Genomic DNA, 14110 nt, shown 5'->3' on the forward strand with positions numbered 1-14110 from the left:
AATTTAGTCCCTATTTGTGAAATTTTTTTAATGTATTCTTGGCCTGAAATGTTTAATATTCTAGTTTGGGAGAGTAAAAAAAATTCACGTTTACTCAAAAAATGGGTTTTATCCGAATTTCGACCCCTTTTTCTCTGGGACATGAGGAACTAGAAAGAGCTAGAAAGGATTTTTTATCCTCGAAGCAATTGAGACTGAGTCGATCATTTCAAACTAAACCCATTGTCTCCATTAGCAACACAAATCCAGCACTAAAATGGAACCGTAAGCAAAAATTAACAATAACACAATGAACAATGTGTTATTTAGAAGCCGGTTGATATTCCTTCACAGCCATTAAACTTCTTATTAGCCCCAATATTTCGCTACGCATATTGGTAACAAATGATGGACTAACCTCCTTCACCACCGCTGAAAACCACAACCCATCTCTATCAACTTCTTTCCTTTGCTCATACCACCTGCATATGGTTCTTGCTATAGCTATAACATACACACCACAATCATATCCATTTACTTGCTGCGGAGACTCTACACATTCCAGATAACTTGGATTCGACGTTGAATTCGAGTCAGCACTCATAAATCTAGCCACAGCTCTGTAAAGTCGCTTGGCATGGTACTTGTTCATCCCTTTGTGGCTATCATGATGGACAAATACGTTCGCTTCTCTGTAGAATGCAAGAAGACTCCAGTGGTTTCCACCTTCAGCTTTACTAACGTCATTGTTGTCATTGACGGGGAAGATTACAAGCTTCTTGTCACAAAGATTGAGAGGTTTTAGGAAATCGTCGAGACTCTCGGCATCGGGGCAGTTCATTATCCAGAAAGCAATTGAAGGTGGAGATAGAAGAATATCCTTGGAAGGATGGGTTGTGCTTAGATAGCTGAAATAGAATTCGGGGATTCGATCATTCAGATAATATGGACCGCCAAGGATGTCCAAATCGGATTTTCGGAGTACAACATCGTTGTAACTTAAGATTTTCTCGTCTCCTTCAGACTTCCCCATTTCAGATCAGGTAATCAATCCCTGTGAAGAAGGAAAGAACGTGAATACCAATTGTATGCATCCTTTTTCTTAGGAAGCTAGTCTTACCTCACAATAAGTAATAATTATGTACTTAAAATAAAATAAAATAAAAATGTACTAACAAAGTTCACTAGTCACATAAAGGCACTATGTTGACCTTCTTTCACGGGATATTGACAAAAATGGCCAATTTCAGTTTATGATTTGGAAAATTGACCCTTTTTTTTCTAAATAGTTTGGAAAATTGACCCCTTTTTTTCTAAATATCCGTGAGTGTTCAGGCCAACTTACGCACACCGATTAATCTCATGAAACAACCCGCCTGACCCTACAACATTTGGGTGTCAAAAAAACTCGTAGGAAATTAATTCCTAGGTAAGTTGACCATCATTGATTGAACTCTTGATCTATTAGCCAGTCATTTATTGAGACTATGTCTCCTTTTTTACCATTAGACCAACCCATGATGGTTAAAATGGACCCAATCTTTAAAAACTTGTTTTTAGGGACTCTTTGTTGATGAGGATGAGGATGATGATAGCAAGGGTGTGAAAAAACTCATATCCCTTACACTCCAATTTTTTCACCAACTTCTCTTTGAATTTTCACCAAACTATTCAACCAACTCCTTTAATTTTTTCACCAACCTCGTTTTTTTATCTATCCCAAGTTTTATTTAGACAAACATCTTTCCCACGAAGGAGGTATCTATACACAACTCTGTTGTGTTATCGTGAAAGTTATTTAAGTTTTTTTTTTTTTTTTTTGGCTGAAATGCATATAAAGCTTGTTTAAAATTCAAAAATCTCGGTCAAATCTCAGTTTGAGAACTTAAATTTCGGTTCAATTTCATGATTCTCTGTTAAAATTTCATGGAACCCGGGGTAAATCTAGTTCAGATTGCTTAAATATCAGTCCAAAACTTGATCAGATTTGTGTGACTTGGCCTACATCTCAGTTCTTTTTTCTAACCATGATTTGCTCCGAGATCTGGACTAAGTTATTCACATTGACCCGATTCACACCGCGATTCACACCAGAGTTTTTATGTTTTTATGGTTTACCCAGTTTTTTTTTTCCCTATTTTTATTCATTTTTTTATTGCAGATAATGCCTTGTGTGTGGATGTGTATAGGGGGTATTGAAAGAGAGTGAAGAGAATTACGAAGGTGGGGAATTAAGAGGGTTTGACAGAATCAAATATCATAAATTTTTAGGGCAGAGTGTATAGAATAGGCAAGATAAATCCTGATGGGATTGACCTTGTAATAAGATATGTGGTACAATTATAGTCTAAAACCCATGCATTTGTTATTAGAGACGATGAGGATGACCACTCTTTCTTGACATAGGAAGAGGTGTCTGTAATACCTCATTACGTATCCAATGTGCCAAAGACAAACGGTAATAGCTAGTGACTTGGATCATTTCGCAATTCATATAACCCAAATCCGTATATGCCCCCTTCATCCTTCCCATATAACCAAGGTCAAGATATGCCCTCCACGCAGCCTTCCCCCCATCAATGCTCCCTTAAGACTTTTCAGTGTCTTATGAAATATTATAGTGCTCCAATCCTCATTGCAAAAGACATCCTAATCGTCAATAATATTCAACAAATTAGTATCTACAAGCTGCCTCCTCTCCATCCCCATCAGCACTGACTCAATAAAAATAAAAGATAGACGTCTTAACTCCATCCTCTCCGTTCTGAAGCTCTAGTTTGGGGTATAACTTATCCAGATCCTCACAATTGATACTATCATTCAAATATGTTTTGAAGAGTCTATTGCCTACCATCACCGCATTTCTCCTACTCGGTATGGTTGCATGTCTAAGACCATTGACAAGATCAGAATCCTTATTACCAAATGAAACCTTCTGATTCGACGGGTTAAAACTAATTACATCATTCCAACTCTCGTTATTTCCCCAAGGAGGATGTAATGAAAAAGTTTATTATTAAATATAATGGATGTATCTAAAAATGGTCCAAATACAGTTTGTCTAAACATACCCAATTTGGTTGGGGTTTGATTCGGCTTTATATTTTTAATGGTTCTGCCTAGGTGGGAACAACATAACAAGGCCGCAGAAAGTAGTCATTTGGTTCAAGTTTCGGAACCATTTCCATAGTGGTAAACCCTGCATGGACTTAGAACTTACAATAAGGAATTGAAAACCTCAACAAAACCATTGAAATGCTGCTTTTGTCTCAAATCTCAGCGTGAATCTCGATGGACATCCAGACCGAGATTCACACTGAGATTTGTAAGTCGATCAAAAACTCGGTGGAAACTCATAACTTGGCCATGGACTAAATTTTGGTCTTGATTTACACTGAGTTCTAGGGATGAATCTCGATTTGGAGAAAATAAATTTTCAATTTTCCTTCAAGTTCAGTCAATTTTTTTTTTTTTTTTTTTACCCTAAACGTAATAGAACATGCCAAAATCACCTAAGCATACATTTAATCCAGGAATCCTCCTCACATGCTTAAACACAATGAAACCCTAGAAAAACTAACTATAAATGAGGGGAAAGGAGAAGTTCAAACATTGGGACCCTATTGGAGGGCATTTATGATTTTTCACCTCCAAAAGGGTCCCCAAAAACAAGTTTTTAAAAATTGGAACCATTTTCTAAACCCTAAACTGAAATGTGCCATTTTTGTCAACATCCCTTCTTTCAACTAATTGTGGTTTGTTCATCATCAATATTTTCCAAATGCTTAACATCTTTTTGGAAAGTTCTAGGATACCATCTAACAAGAAAATGTAAAGAAATGCAAAGAACATAAAGGTAGTGATAAATTGCAATATCAGGAGGAGTTACAATATACTAATAGTCGTTCAAGAGGGTTCTCTCTCTCTCCTAAAGTCTCACAATGGAAACTTTCACCACAATGATCCATCCCCTAAGTTGCCCAACCCCTCTTATTTTTAACCAAGACCCCACTAGCTAATTACCTATAATAGCCCTTACTAATAAGTAATATCCTACTAATCCTACCATATATCCCTAACTAGTGCTCTTAGTCTCTCACACAAAAGCTCAAAGTGTGGTGGGTGCTTTGCTGGCCACCTATTTTTTCATTGTCAACCACATTAAAGTTCAGAGAATTCCCTCTTTCAGTGCTTTCAACTCTTTTGAGTATCATATGGAAAAGCCTATAGTCTCTCCAAGAATTGAGAGAATAAATCTTAAATCAAAATAAATTTAGTTTCTAATATTCTAACACAAGAGCCTAAAGCCTCCATTTATGGAGGAATTGTCAACTAAAAAGTTAAAACAGTTAAACCAAAAAACTGGAGGAATTGTCAACTAAAAAGTTAAAACAGTTGAACCGATTTTTTTTTTTTTTTACCAAACTAACCAAGTAGCCAACCATTACCAAAGCAAATGAACACTTCTCAGGAGAGTATTGTATAGCTACTAAGCAGGAGGAAAAAATGGGAAGAAGTTTTGAGTAGACCAAGTTCCTCTGCTCATTTTGGTATGCTTTCTCTACCTCTTCTGTATGTAATTAGCACAGCATGGAGTAAATCTCAAGATGATAGGTGCTAATTAATGGAAAGCTTTTCTTGTTAGGCAAAAAAAGAAGGAAACGCAGCATACAAGCAATGACCAAGGATAGTTTTCCCTCGCATGTGCAAAAGACCAAGCGTGGTCCATGATTTGAAATAGTTACTGCACTTGGGGAGTTTTTAGTTATTGCATTTATGATTTTTATCTGTCTCAATTCTCATTAGAACAAGGAAAATTCTTTCTCCTAGGATTACTAATTCTTCCAACCCAACAGCACTTGAGCCAAAGACTATCAATAATAAGTGTCTTATACGCTAAAAGTAACAAGTTTCTTATCTGCTAAGCTATACCCGATTGAAAAACGAGCCAACTTAATTAATCATAACATCTTTTTCCAAAAAACATTAAAAGAAGAAAAGAAAAAATCGTCATTAACATCAGTAACTTCGCTCTAAGGTCATAGTCGAAACCTCTACGAAAGAGAATTCAAATTTCAAAAACAGAAAATTAAATACGAAAACATTGCAAAAAGAACCTAAAAGATTATCAATATAACTTCAACCTTATGAAACCAGATGGAAAGGTATCAATAAATGAATCAACAGTTGCCAAAGCGAGCATACTCAACTAGCACCCGATACATGTTAGCGACTAGGTAGACAATCAGAAAATTTTCAGCTACTCTCTCCCTCCGTAATTTTCTAGAAACACGCTACACACACTTTTCTTGCCAGAATTAGTTCTTACCTCTTCGTCTTCAAATTTATTTAAAATTCTTTATAGTCGATCAACAACCAAGCACAAACAATCGTGCCATCTATACTGGATTAGGGATCTTGGACAGAGTTTATTAAGGTGATCACATCTGCCTAAACTTGATTTTACCGGCTAATTAGAGTGATAACATCTGCCTAAACTGCTTGATTTTACCAGCATCAATAATACTTCCTCGACAATCAAGAAACTGAAGATGCCAATAGAAACGATCCGCAACATAAATAATATATATAAATTGAGTGTTCATTCGGAGAAAATGAAAATACACATAGCAATCGGATTCTCAGTGGAGTAATCTCTAAGGATTAAGAAGAAAGAAGACTTACTGAGAGGCCTCCGAAGATTTCTGAATCCGAAACCGATCCGAGCCTTTAGTGAAGTTTTTTGCTACAAACTTCGATATATTATACAGAAGCTTTTATATTACCTCGAAAGTTCCAAAGCAGTTTGGATGGGAGAGGTCGGTTCCCACGTGCAATTTGTTGTACTCAAAAGAATTATCAAATAGGGAGAATATCAAGGTTTTAAATATCTAGAATAATTAATATTTGTGTTTATATTTAGACGTGCAGGATAATTAATATTTAAAAGTTAAATATACATATTTAATTCAATAATTTGTATATAGAAATTAAAAGTAAATAATTAAGAAATTAATTATTTAAGTAAATAAAAAATAAATAAATACTTTGTAGTTAAATATAATTAAATTAATTACTAAAATAATTTAATTAATTAAAATATTGATAATTAACAATAATAATTTATATTAAATAGTTAAGATAGTATAAATATAATGGTAAAGATATTAGTTGAAATTTATTAAATCTAAATAATATATTTGTGTTTAATAATTAATTAAAATTAATAGTGAATACTTGATATTAATTTACTAATTAATTAAGTTATAATTTTTTCTGTTCAATCTTCTCGACGTAAAAATCTCACGTTTTGTAGGGTATTAAAAAATTCATGTGTTTTAAAGTTCTTCCGATAATAATATCTTGGGTTTTAAAAAGTGGAATTCTGTGAAACAAATATGAATATTAAATATTTGTTTGAAATCCTGGAAAAATCTATGAAACAAATGGGATCGTGATGTTTTTGTTTTAAAAACGTTGAATTTATCCTAAGATGCATGTTAAACACATAATTTAAATTAGGGAAAAATACCTTTTTGGTTCATAAGTTTTGGGTTTAGTTTCTATTTAGTATCTAGGTTTCAAAATGTTACATCCTTAAGTTTTGAGTTTGGTTTCAATTTAGTTCCTAGGTTACAAAATGTTACAATTTTACCCTAGATATTTATGTTTGCTTCAATTTGATCCCTATGTTTCAATATTTACACTTTTAACCTCAATTTTTCACTAAATACTCACTTTCCGTTAATTTATGTTAATAAATTAAAAATCGTTAAAAGAATTATAATTAATTAAATTTCATTGTTTTGTCACTTTTAAAATTAAATTTAAAATTTCACTTTTAATTATTTTTAATTGATTAATAGAAATTAACGTCAATAATTGAAAGTAAGTATTTAATGAAATTTCGAGGTTAAAGATGTAAAATCTTGAAATCTAGAGACCAAATTGAAACAAAACTCAAATCTTAAGGGTAAAGTTGTAACATTTTGAAACAAAATTCAAAACTTAAGGACTACATGTGTAACATTTTGAAATCTAGGGACCAAATAGAAACTAGAGCCAAAACTTAGAGACCAAAAATGTATTATTCCCTTTAAATTAAATGTTGACTAGGCCTTTAAGAATAAAATAGATACTAACAAATTTATAGACTAAACTTATAATTTAACTTAAAGTATTGTATGTATTATTTACCATCTATTTGTCAATATGAACATATTTGATATAGAGGTATTTGAATATCTCATCTTACATATTTGTTGAACCCAAAATATGGGAGGTTTGAATTTTGATGGTGTATGGTGTTGAATTAGTAAAACAAACGATGAGGGATTGTTGATAAGAACAAAGAACTTTCATTTATCTCCATAACATATCTATTTTTAGCATAATTTATCTTGACTTTGATTGTGAAATCACCCAAAAGATCTCATAGTAATGAAAATAATTGTTTTCACTTATATAACTCTTATTAATGTGGACTTTATTTGGAGATAATTGTATAATAGACTTAATCTCAAAGTCGAAAATGGTTTTTTATCCCAATTTTTAAGGCTTGAGAATTTTGCCCTTTGCTTACATCATCATCGGTCAAAGTTACAAAATTACCTTTAATTTTATTTTTCTCTCTTCTTTTTCTTCTTCTCGATTTTCCTTCTTCCATTTAGGTCGTTCATTCTCCATTTTTCCTTTTTCTATTTATCACGTTACAAAAGTATCATTGTTGGCCATCTGAACTTCAGATGCAGTGACGCAAGAGAGTGAGGATACCAAGAGATAGTGAGAGAGAGAGGAGATCAAGAGTAAATGAGAGAGCAAGATCGAACATTGGGATAGAGGAAAGCGAGAGCAAGAAGACAATTTGCATGGGTGATGTTCCGTTGTGGTAATTTCACTCAGATACGATGACAACAACAAATGGTATTAAAAAAACCAAAAAAAAAGGGAAAAAAAAACCTAACTTTAAAAAGTATAACAAATTTCATTTTCTCTACAATTGTAGTTCATCCGTTCACGAGACCCCTTTATTTGTACATAGTCGCCCATTTAGGAGAAGGTAAAGTGTAATGAGCCAGTTTCAACCATTTTATTATGGAGTTTAAAATTAATTGTTTGCAATTAGAAATGTACGACTATACTAAAAATCAAAGTAAGTAGTTCATCTTTATATTAGATTGAGTTCAAGATTATTTTTATAAAGGTTTCTCATAATGTTGTTTTACTATAAGAAAAGGCCTTTTCCCGATGCTGAAGATGGTCAAGAGAAGCCCAAAAACACGTTGGCCATTCATTTTTTGATGACATACATGGCGTTCGGCAGAATTGTCGAGGTAGACTGATCAGGAAAAGACCTCCTAACGGCGTCAAAACAACCATTGGGAGATCATTATACTCCTGATGGATATATTACTTCGTCGGGAGTACTAATATTCCCTACGTTGTACATACATCGTTGGGAGTATATCTCCCGATGGTTGCTTTGACGTCGTCAGATCTCCAATTGCGTTTTTGCTCGTTTTGCACTCCCGATACCGATGCCATGTGTCCATCGTCGGGAAACAAAGTGCCAATTTGTTTATTTTTTTTAATTTATTTGTGATATTAAATTTAATTTTTAAGTACCTCAAAATACTAATAGAATAATAATACACATGTTTTATATTACTACAAACGCACAACTTGTTCATCCAAACAAGATTAACAAAAAGAACCTAAATGATCCATTCAAAGTTTTATGATATCTTAACAAAAAAAAAAAAAAAAAAAAAAAAAAAACTAGCTAATTGGATTAAACTATTCAACTTTTACAAGCCAACCATAACAAAAATTAATGGATCCTCTCTCAAACCACATCATGTTGCTCCTCTGCATAAACTTTAACTTGTACATCCCCAAATCACTTAATAAAGACAAAATGTAAACTTAAGTTAAAGGATTATTATTTCAAACTTATATATATAAACTATTTCGACATAACAAATAATAAAAATAGAAATATATAACACACTTCATCTCCCACTCATTCAACTAATTATAAACACATATACAAATACATAACTCTGTATACTCCATACAACACGTACTTCATACGCTCCTTTAACCAATTCCAAACACACAAACACATAACTCTAACCTTCACCCTTTATAAACACGTAAAACAAACTCCCACCCCTTCATCTAATTTCAAATACACACAAAATCATATAAACACATAAACATACTCCCCCTCCCTAGCCTTTTAACTAACTTCAAACATACAAACACACAACACATAACTCTACCCCTACCCCAGCATATACACCAAACACACAAACACATAACTCTAACCCCCACCCCTTACAAACACACAAAACATACTCCTAATGGGTTATATAACCGGTCAGAAGATTTGTCCCCTCTCAACGATTGCAATTCTGACTGTCTATATAGGCATCGGGTGCAGCCTTTTTCTTGCCGTGTTTGAATGGTCTTAAACTAGTATTTTAACATGTTTTGTAAATTACTCATGGACCTAGTTAAGCTTTTAGTTCAAAGTCTTCAAGAATTCTTCAAAAAAAAAAAAAATTTAGGGGTTGTTTGGATACTGGGTTGAGATATGATGTATGAAATATTCATATATCTGTGAAGTTCATGTGTCTGTGTTTAAGGTGCAAAGTTATTTGGTCGTTATTTGGTCTAAATTCATATATCTATGTTTAGGGTGTAAAGTTGAGTCCATATGTCTAGGATATCTAATGCAGTTTTTTGAACTATAAGGTTAGTAACCATTTAGTTTTTTGTTTTTGTTTTTGAAAATTAAGCCTATAGACATTACTTCCATCCCCAATTTTCTTCCTCTATTATTTCCTTTTTACCAATGGTTTAAAAAATCAAGCCAAATTGTGAAAATTAAAAAAAAAAAACTTTCGAAAACTTGTTTTTATTTTTAGAATTTGACTAAGAACTCAACCATTTTACTTAAGAAAGATGCAAATCACTGTAAGAAATGGGAAGAAAATAGGCTAAATTTTCAAAAACAAAAAACTAAAAACGAAATTGTTACTAAACGGGACCTAAATAATATACTTTTATGATGACTACTTTTGTTTTGAAGCTTTTTTATTTAATAATTCTACCCATCTTTATGTTGAATAAATATGGATTGCAATTCTTTTCTTTTAACTTTTAAAGTTTTTCGTTCTTTCTTATTTTTTTGAGTAATGAACAATAATTAACTCATTATGTTTCTTACATTTCTTGCAGTAATATAGTTAAATAAAATGAGAAACCAAAGAGAAATCAAAACTTTCGATTCCTATTTTTTCTCCATGAATTTCATCATCATCATCTTTTTTTCTTCTTCCTATTGTTGCTTTGTATTTTTACCTTGTCATGAACTTTTTTAATTGAATCTCCCCATCATTTTAGCAGCCAATGAAATGTCACCACATTTCTTCAACAATTTCATTTTCAATCCTCTAAATTTAGAATATCATCAGAGAACAAATCTCTATTTTTTATCATTTCAAAAAAAAAAAATCTTCATTTTATGGTTTTTTTTAATTTTTTCTTTTTTTTGTTAGTGTTACATACTATTCAACTACATACATACCTTTTCAAATATTATTAACACTCATTTGGTATATGAATTCAATTGAATAAAAATATATTTTACAAATTTCTATGTATAAATATTGCCCTTAATGTAGACAAAATACTATTATTTATATAATCAGCAACCCTATAACATACTTTTAACAATTATGAGCCTTATACTAGTCGAAAGTGGTTGTCAAAGTTGATTATCGAAAATGATTTTCATTGGAGTTTGTAATTAGAGGTGGTTGTTGGAGCATGAAGTTGGTCACATTAAGGTGGTATTGGAGTTGGTAGTCGGAGTTTGTTGTCGGAGGTGGGTTTCGGAGCCCAAGTTGGTCGCATGAAGATAGTCATCGAAGTTGATCATCAAAGATGATTTTTGCTGGAGTTTGTAATCAGAGGTGGTTGTTGGAGCTCGAAGTTGGTCACATGAAGGTGGTATTGGAGTTGGTTGCTGGAGTTGGTCGTTGGAGTTGCTAGTTTGAAGGTGGTCATTGAAGGTGATTTTAGTCGAAGTTTGTAGTCGAAGGTGGTTTTCGAAGCGTATGAAGGTGGTTGTCGAAGTTAGTCATCGGAGTTTGTTTGTCGAAGGTGGTTTTTGGAGCCAAAATTGATCGTCAGAGTTGGTCGTGTGAAAGTGGTCGCCGGAGTTAGGTCATCGAGTTATCATCGGAAGTGGTTATTGTTCGACTGCCTTTTTCGGTGTCATTTAATTCCAAAAAAAGGACCGCAAAACAAAAGAAGATTTATAATTACATCGAACTACTCTATTACTACAAAAACGTAGCAACAGTGGTAAGTGCAGGGTCGAACCATAGAGAGGACGAGAATTAAATCTTTCTTAAGCTATGTTTGTTTATGAAAGCAGTAAAAAATGGGTTTTGATTTTTTTTTTTTTTATAACTAATTTGAAAACATGCAGGAAATTAAATGCAATGGATAAATGTAGTCAGGGATTGATTTATTTAGTTCTCAGATCAAGATAGATATTAAATGCAATTTCAATCATCGTTTTCTGTCAATTAATTATGCAATCAAATTATGCATGCACAACTACTCACTCGATTCGATCTAACTAGCCTTTATAATGGCGGATAACTAGCATGAATCTAATCAAGAAAGCGTCCTAATTATTAATTAAGGTCGAAAAGACCATATCATAACTAATCTACATGCTTCTAAATTCTATTGGGTTCGATAGCGGCCATATAGAACTAAAAACACATGCATTACGAATTTAGGATTTAATTATGTCGATTAACTGTCAGGAAAGCCATATTCAATTAACCAATTTTATTTTTGAACCTAGCAATTAGCACATTCTAGGAATAGCCATCAAATTCCTAATTAACTATTGCTACTTAGGTGACATTAGCTAGACATTCTTATGCAAAAATAAATTTAACAAGATATTCATACAAGATTGTGACGAACTAAGAATCAATTAGCATGTACAATTACCCGTGAAAAGTCAACCTCAAAATCATGCATTTAAGAATTAAAGAAGATTTCAATAAAACATAATTTAGAGTGCAAAACATCAATTAAGAGTAGAAAACTGAAGAAATTAACATTGAATACTTGATCCAAGAAACTAGATGGAATTTACCTAAAAAATCCATAGACAAATCCATAAGATACAACCCAATCCATGCTTACAATCCAAAATTAAACATAAATCTAACCTATTGATATTGAAAATTCAAAAGGAAAAGAATAATGTTAGTCCTCTCCTCAGTCTTTATGAAAATCAGCATCCCTTTAACCTAAAAATCGAAGAGAGTATTTATAGAAATCATTGCAGCGTTGCAACCCTATGAATGGGCGTTGCAATGCTACCTTACAAATGGGCTTGAAGAAACGTGCACGCGGATGACTGGGTAGCGTTAAAGAATCTGTAGCATCGCAACGCTATTGGAAGTTTTGGAACGCTGCCCTACGAATGTAGCTATTGCCACTCAGTGTTGTGCAAGCGTTGGGCTTAGGCATATAATGAGTGTCGCGGCGCTCTAACAGGGGCATTTTGGTCATTCACTCTTTTGAAGTCCGGATGCTCAAATTAACTCCAAATTGCTTCAATTTAACTCCTTTTCTCACCAAATGGTTAATTCTACCTCTTGGTTGCTCAGTGCCAACAAAATAGGACGATTAACACATAAAATCTATTAACGAGCCCAAATTAAGCTAGGAATCATAGCTCTTTTTGAGAGCTATCAATTGTCGGAGCCTGGAGTTGGTTCCTAGAGTGTGGTAGCGATAGTCACCGATGGTGGCTGATGGATGGAGCCATTGGAAATATTGGAAAAAGGGAGAGTTGTGATGAGTTAGTAAAATATATAACTCAACTCCACAAACATTTAAAGTTGATGGGCCAAATATTTAGTTGGTATATTATACAAACTCAACTCAACTCATGTTGGTGAGCGAAACAACCCGTTAAGATAATTTTTTGTTAAAGTCTTTAGGAGAGTTTGTTCGATTAAAAAATAAATGTCGTTAATTCGACTTTAACTCAAAACAAAAAAATAATATTTATAAGTCATCGAACTACTACTTATACTACTAGGTAGAACAAGTGGCAAGCATAGGGTCAAACCACAAAGAGGCCAAGAATTAGATCTCCCCTAAAACTATAGTTTGTAATTGTATTATGTAAACATTTTATTTATGTAATAAAATATTTGATGTTTTATTTCAAAATTAGTTGCAATAACCACAAACCAATAAACTAACATCCAGGGTTATCTTGTAGCTTAAACATGTATGTAGAGACATACGAGTGGATCATGTTTTAAGTGATAATCTAAACGATCTGTAGTAGATGGATAAGGTTGGATATCTTATCCTAGTGACACTATGAGTATGGCCCTCTTTGTAGGTGTTACAATTGTTGTAAAGTGCTACAAATGATCTGATCTTGATAATTCATGTGGAGACATGTGAGCGGGGATATTCTATACAAAGGAGTTTGTTTAAGACCGGACCACAAAATGTTTACTCTCATTATATAACATCGTTCATAATAGAGACTTACATTTCACCAGGATGACCATAGGTAACATAACCTAAATCCTGAGTGAGTTGTGAACTCCTGCCTATGAGGGCAGTCCTTTGATTTGTATGGGTGAGAGTGGCCAGATCGTCGACTCAACAAGCCTACCATTTTGAGGATTTGTCTGATTGAGGAGCCAGGAACACAACACAGGAAGGAATTCACTCCTTTCCCAATGTCGGGACAAGTAGATAAATTGCTCCCTTAAAGGCTGATTCTGAGACTTGAACAATGTGGCGCCACACCATCTCTTGACCTCAAAGGGGTTTAATCATATTTAGACTATGTTTATTGTTCATTAGAGGGTTTAGTGGTACTTAAGAAGTTAGATGTAACTACAGGGGCAGAACGGTAATTTTGGCCCAACTGTACTTACGAGCAATTTATAAGGGTCATCGTACTGTTGATTGGTTATATCCAATGGACACATAAATATATATGTAGTACGAAAAGTACAACTATCGGTCTTTAGTGAAGTGTCCGACAATTAATGAATGG

General features: G+C 33.3%; 1 protein-coding gene across 1 annotated transcript; it reads right to left on the reverse strand.

The window, feature by feature from the left end:
- Positions 1-68: 68 nt before the first annotated feature.
- On the reverse strand, positions 69-5814 carry LOC120089305 (NEDD8-specific protease 1). Its single transcript, XM_039046741.1, has 2 exons — positions 5665-5814; positions 69-1033 (listed from the first exon to the last, which is right to left on the reverse strand). Exon 2 carries the CDS (start codon positions 1010-1012, stop codon positions 302-304), a length of 711 nt encoding a protein of 236 aa, XP_038902669.1. The 5' UTR covers positions 1013-1033; positions 5665-5814; the 3' UTR covers positions 69-301.
- Between the last annotated feature and the right edge of the window lie 8296 nt (positions 5815-14110).

The sequence above is a fragment of the Benincasa hispida genome, chromosome 10, assembly GCF_009727055.1.
Source record: "Benincasa hispida cultivar B227 chromosome 10, ASM972705v1, whole genome shotgun sequence".
Lineage (NCBI taxonomy): Eukaryota > Viridiplantae > Streptophyta > Magnoliopsida > Cucurbitales > Cucurbitaceae > Benincasa > Benincasa hispida.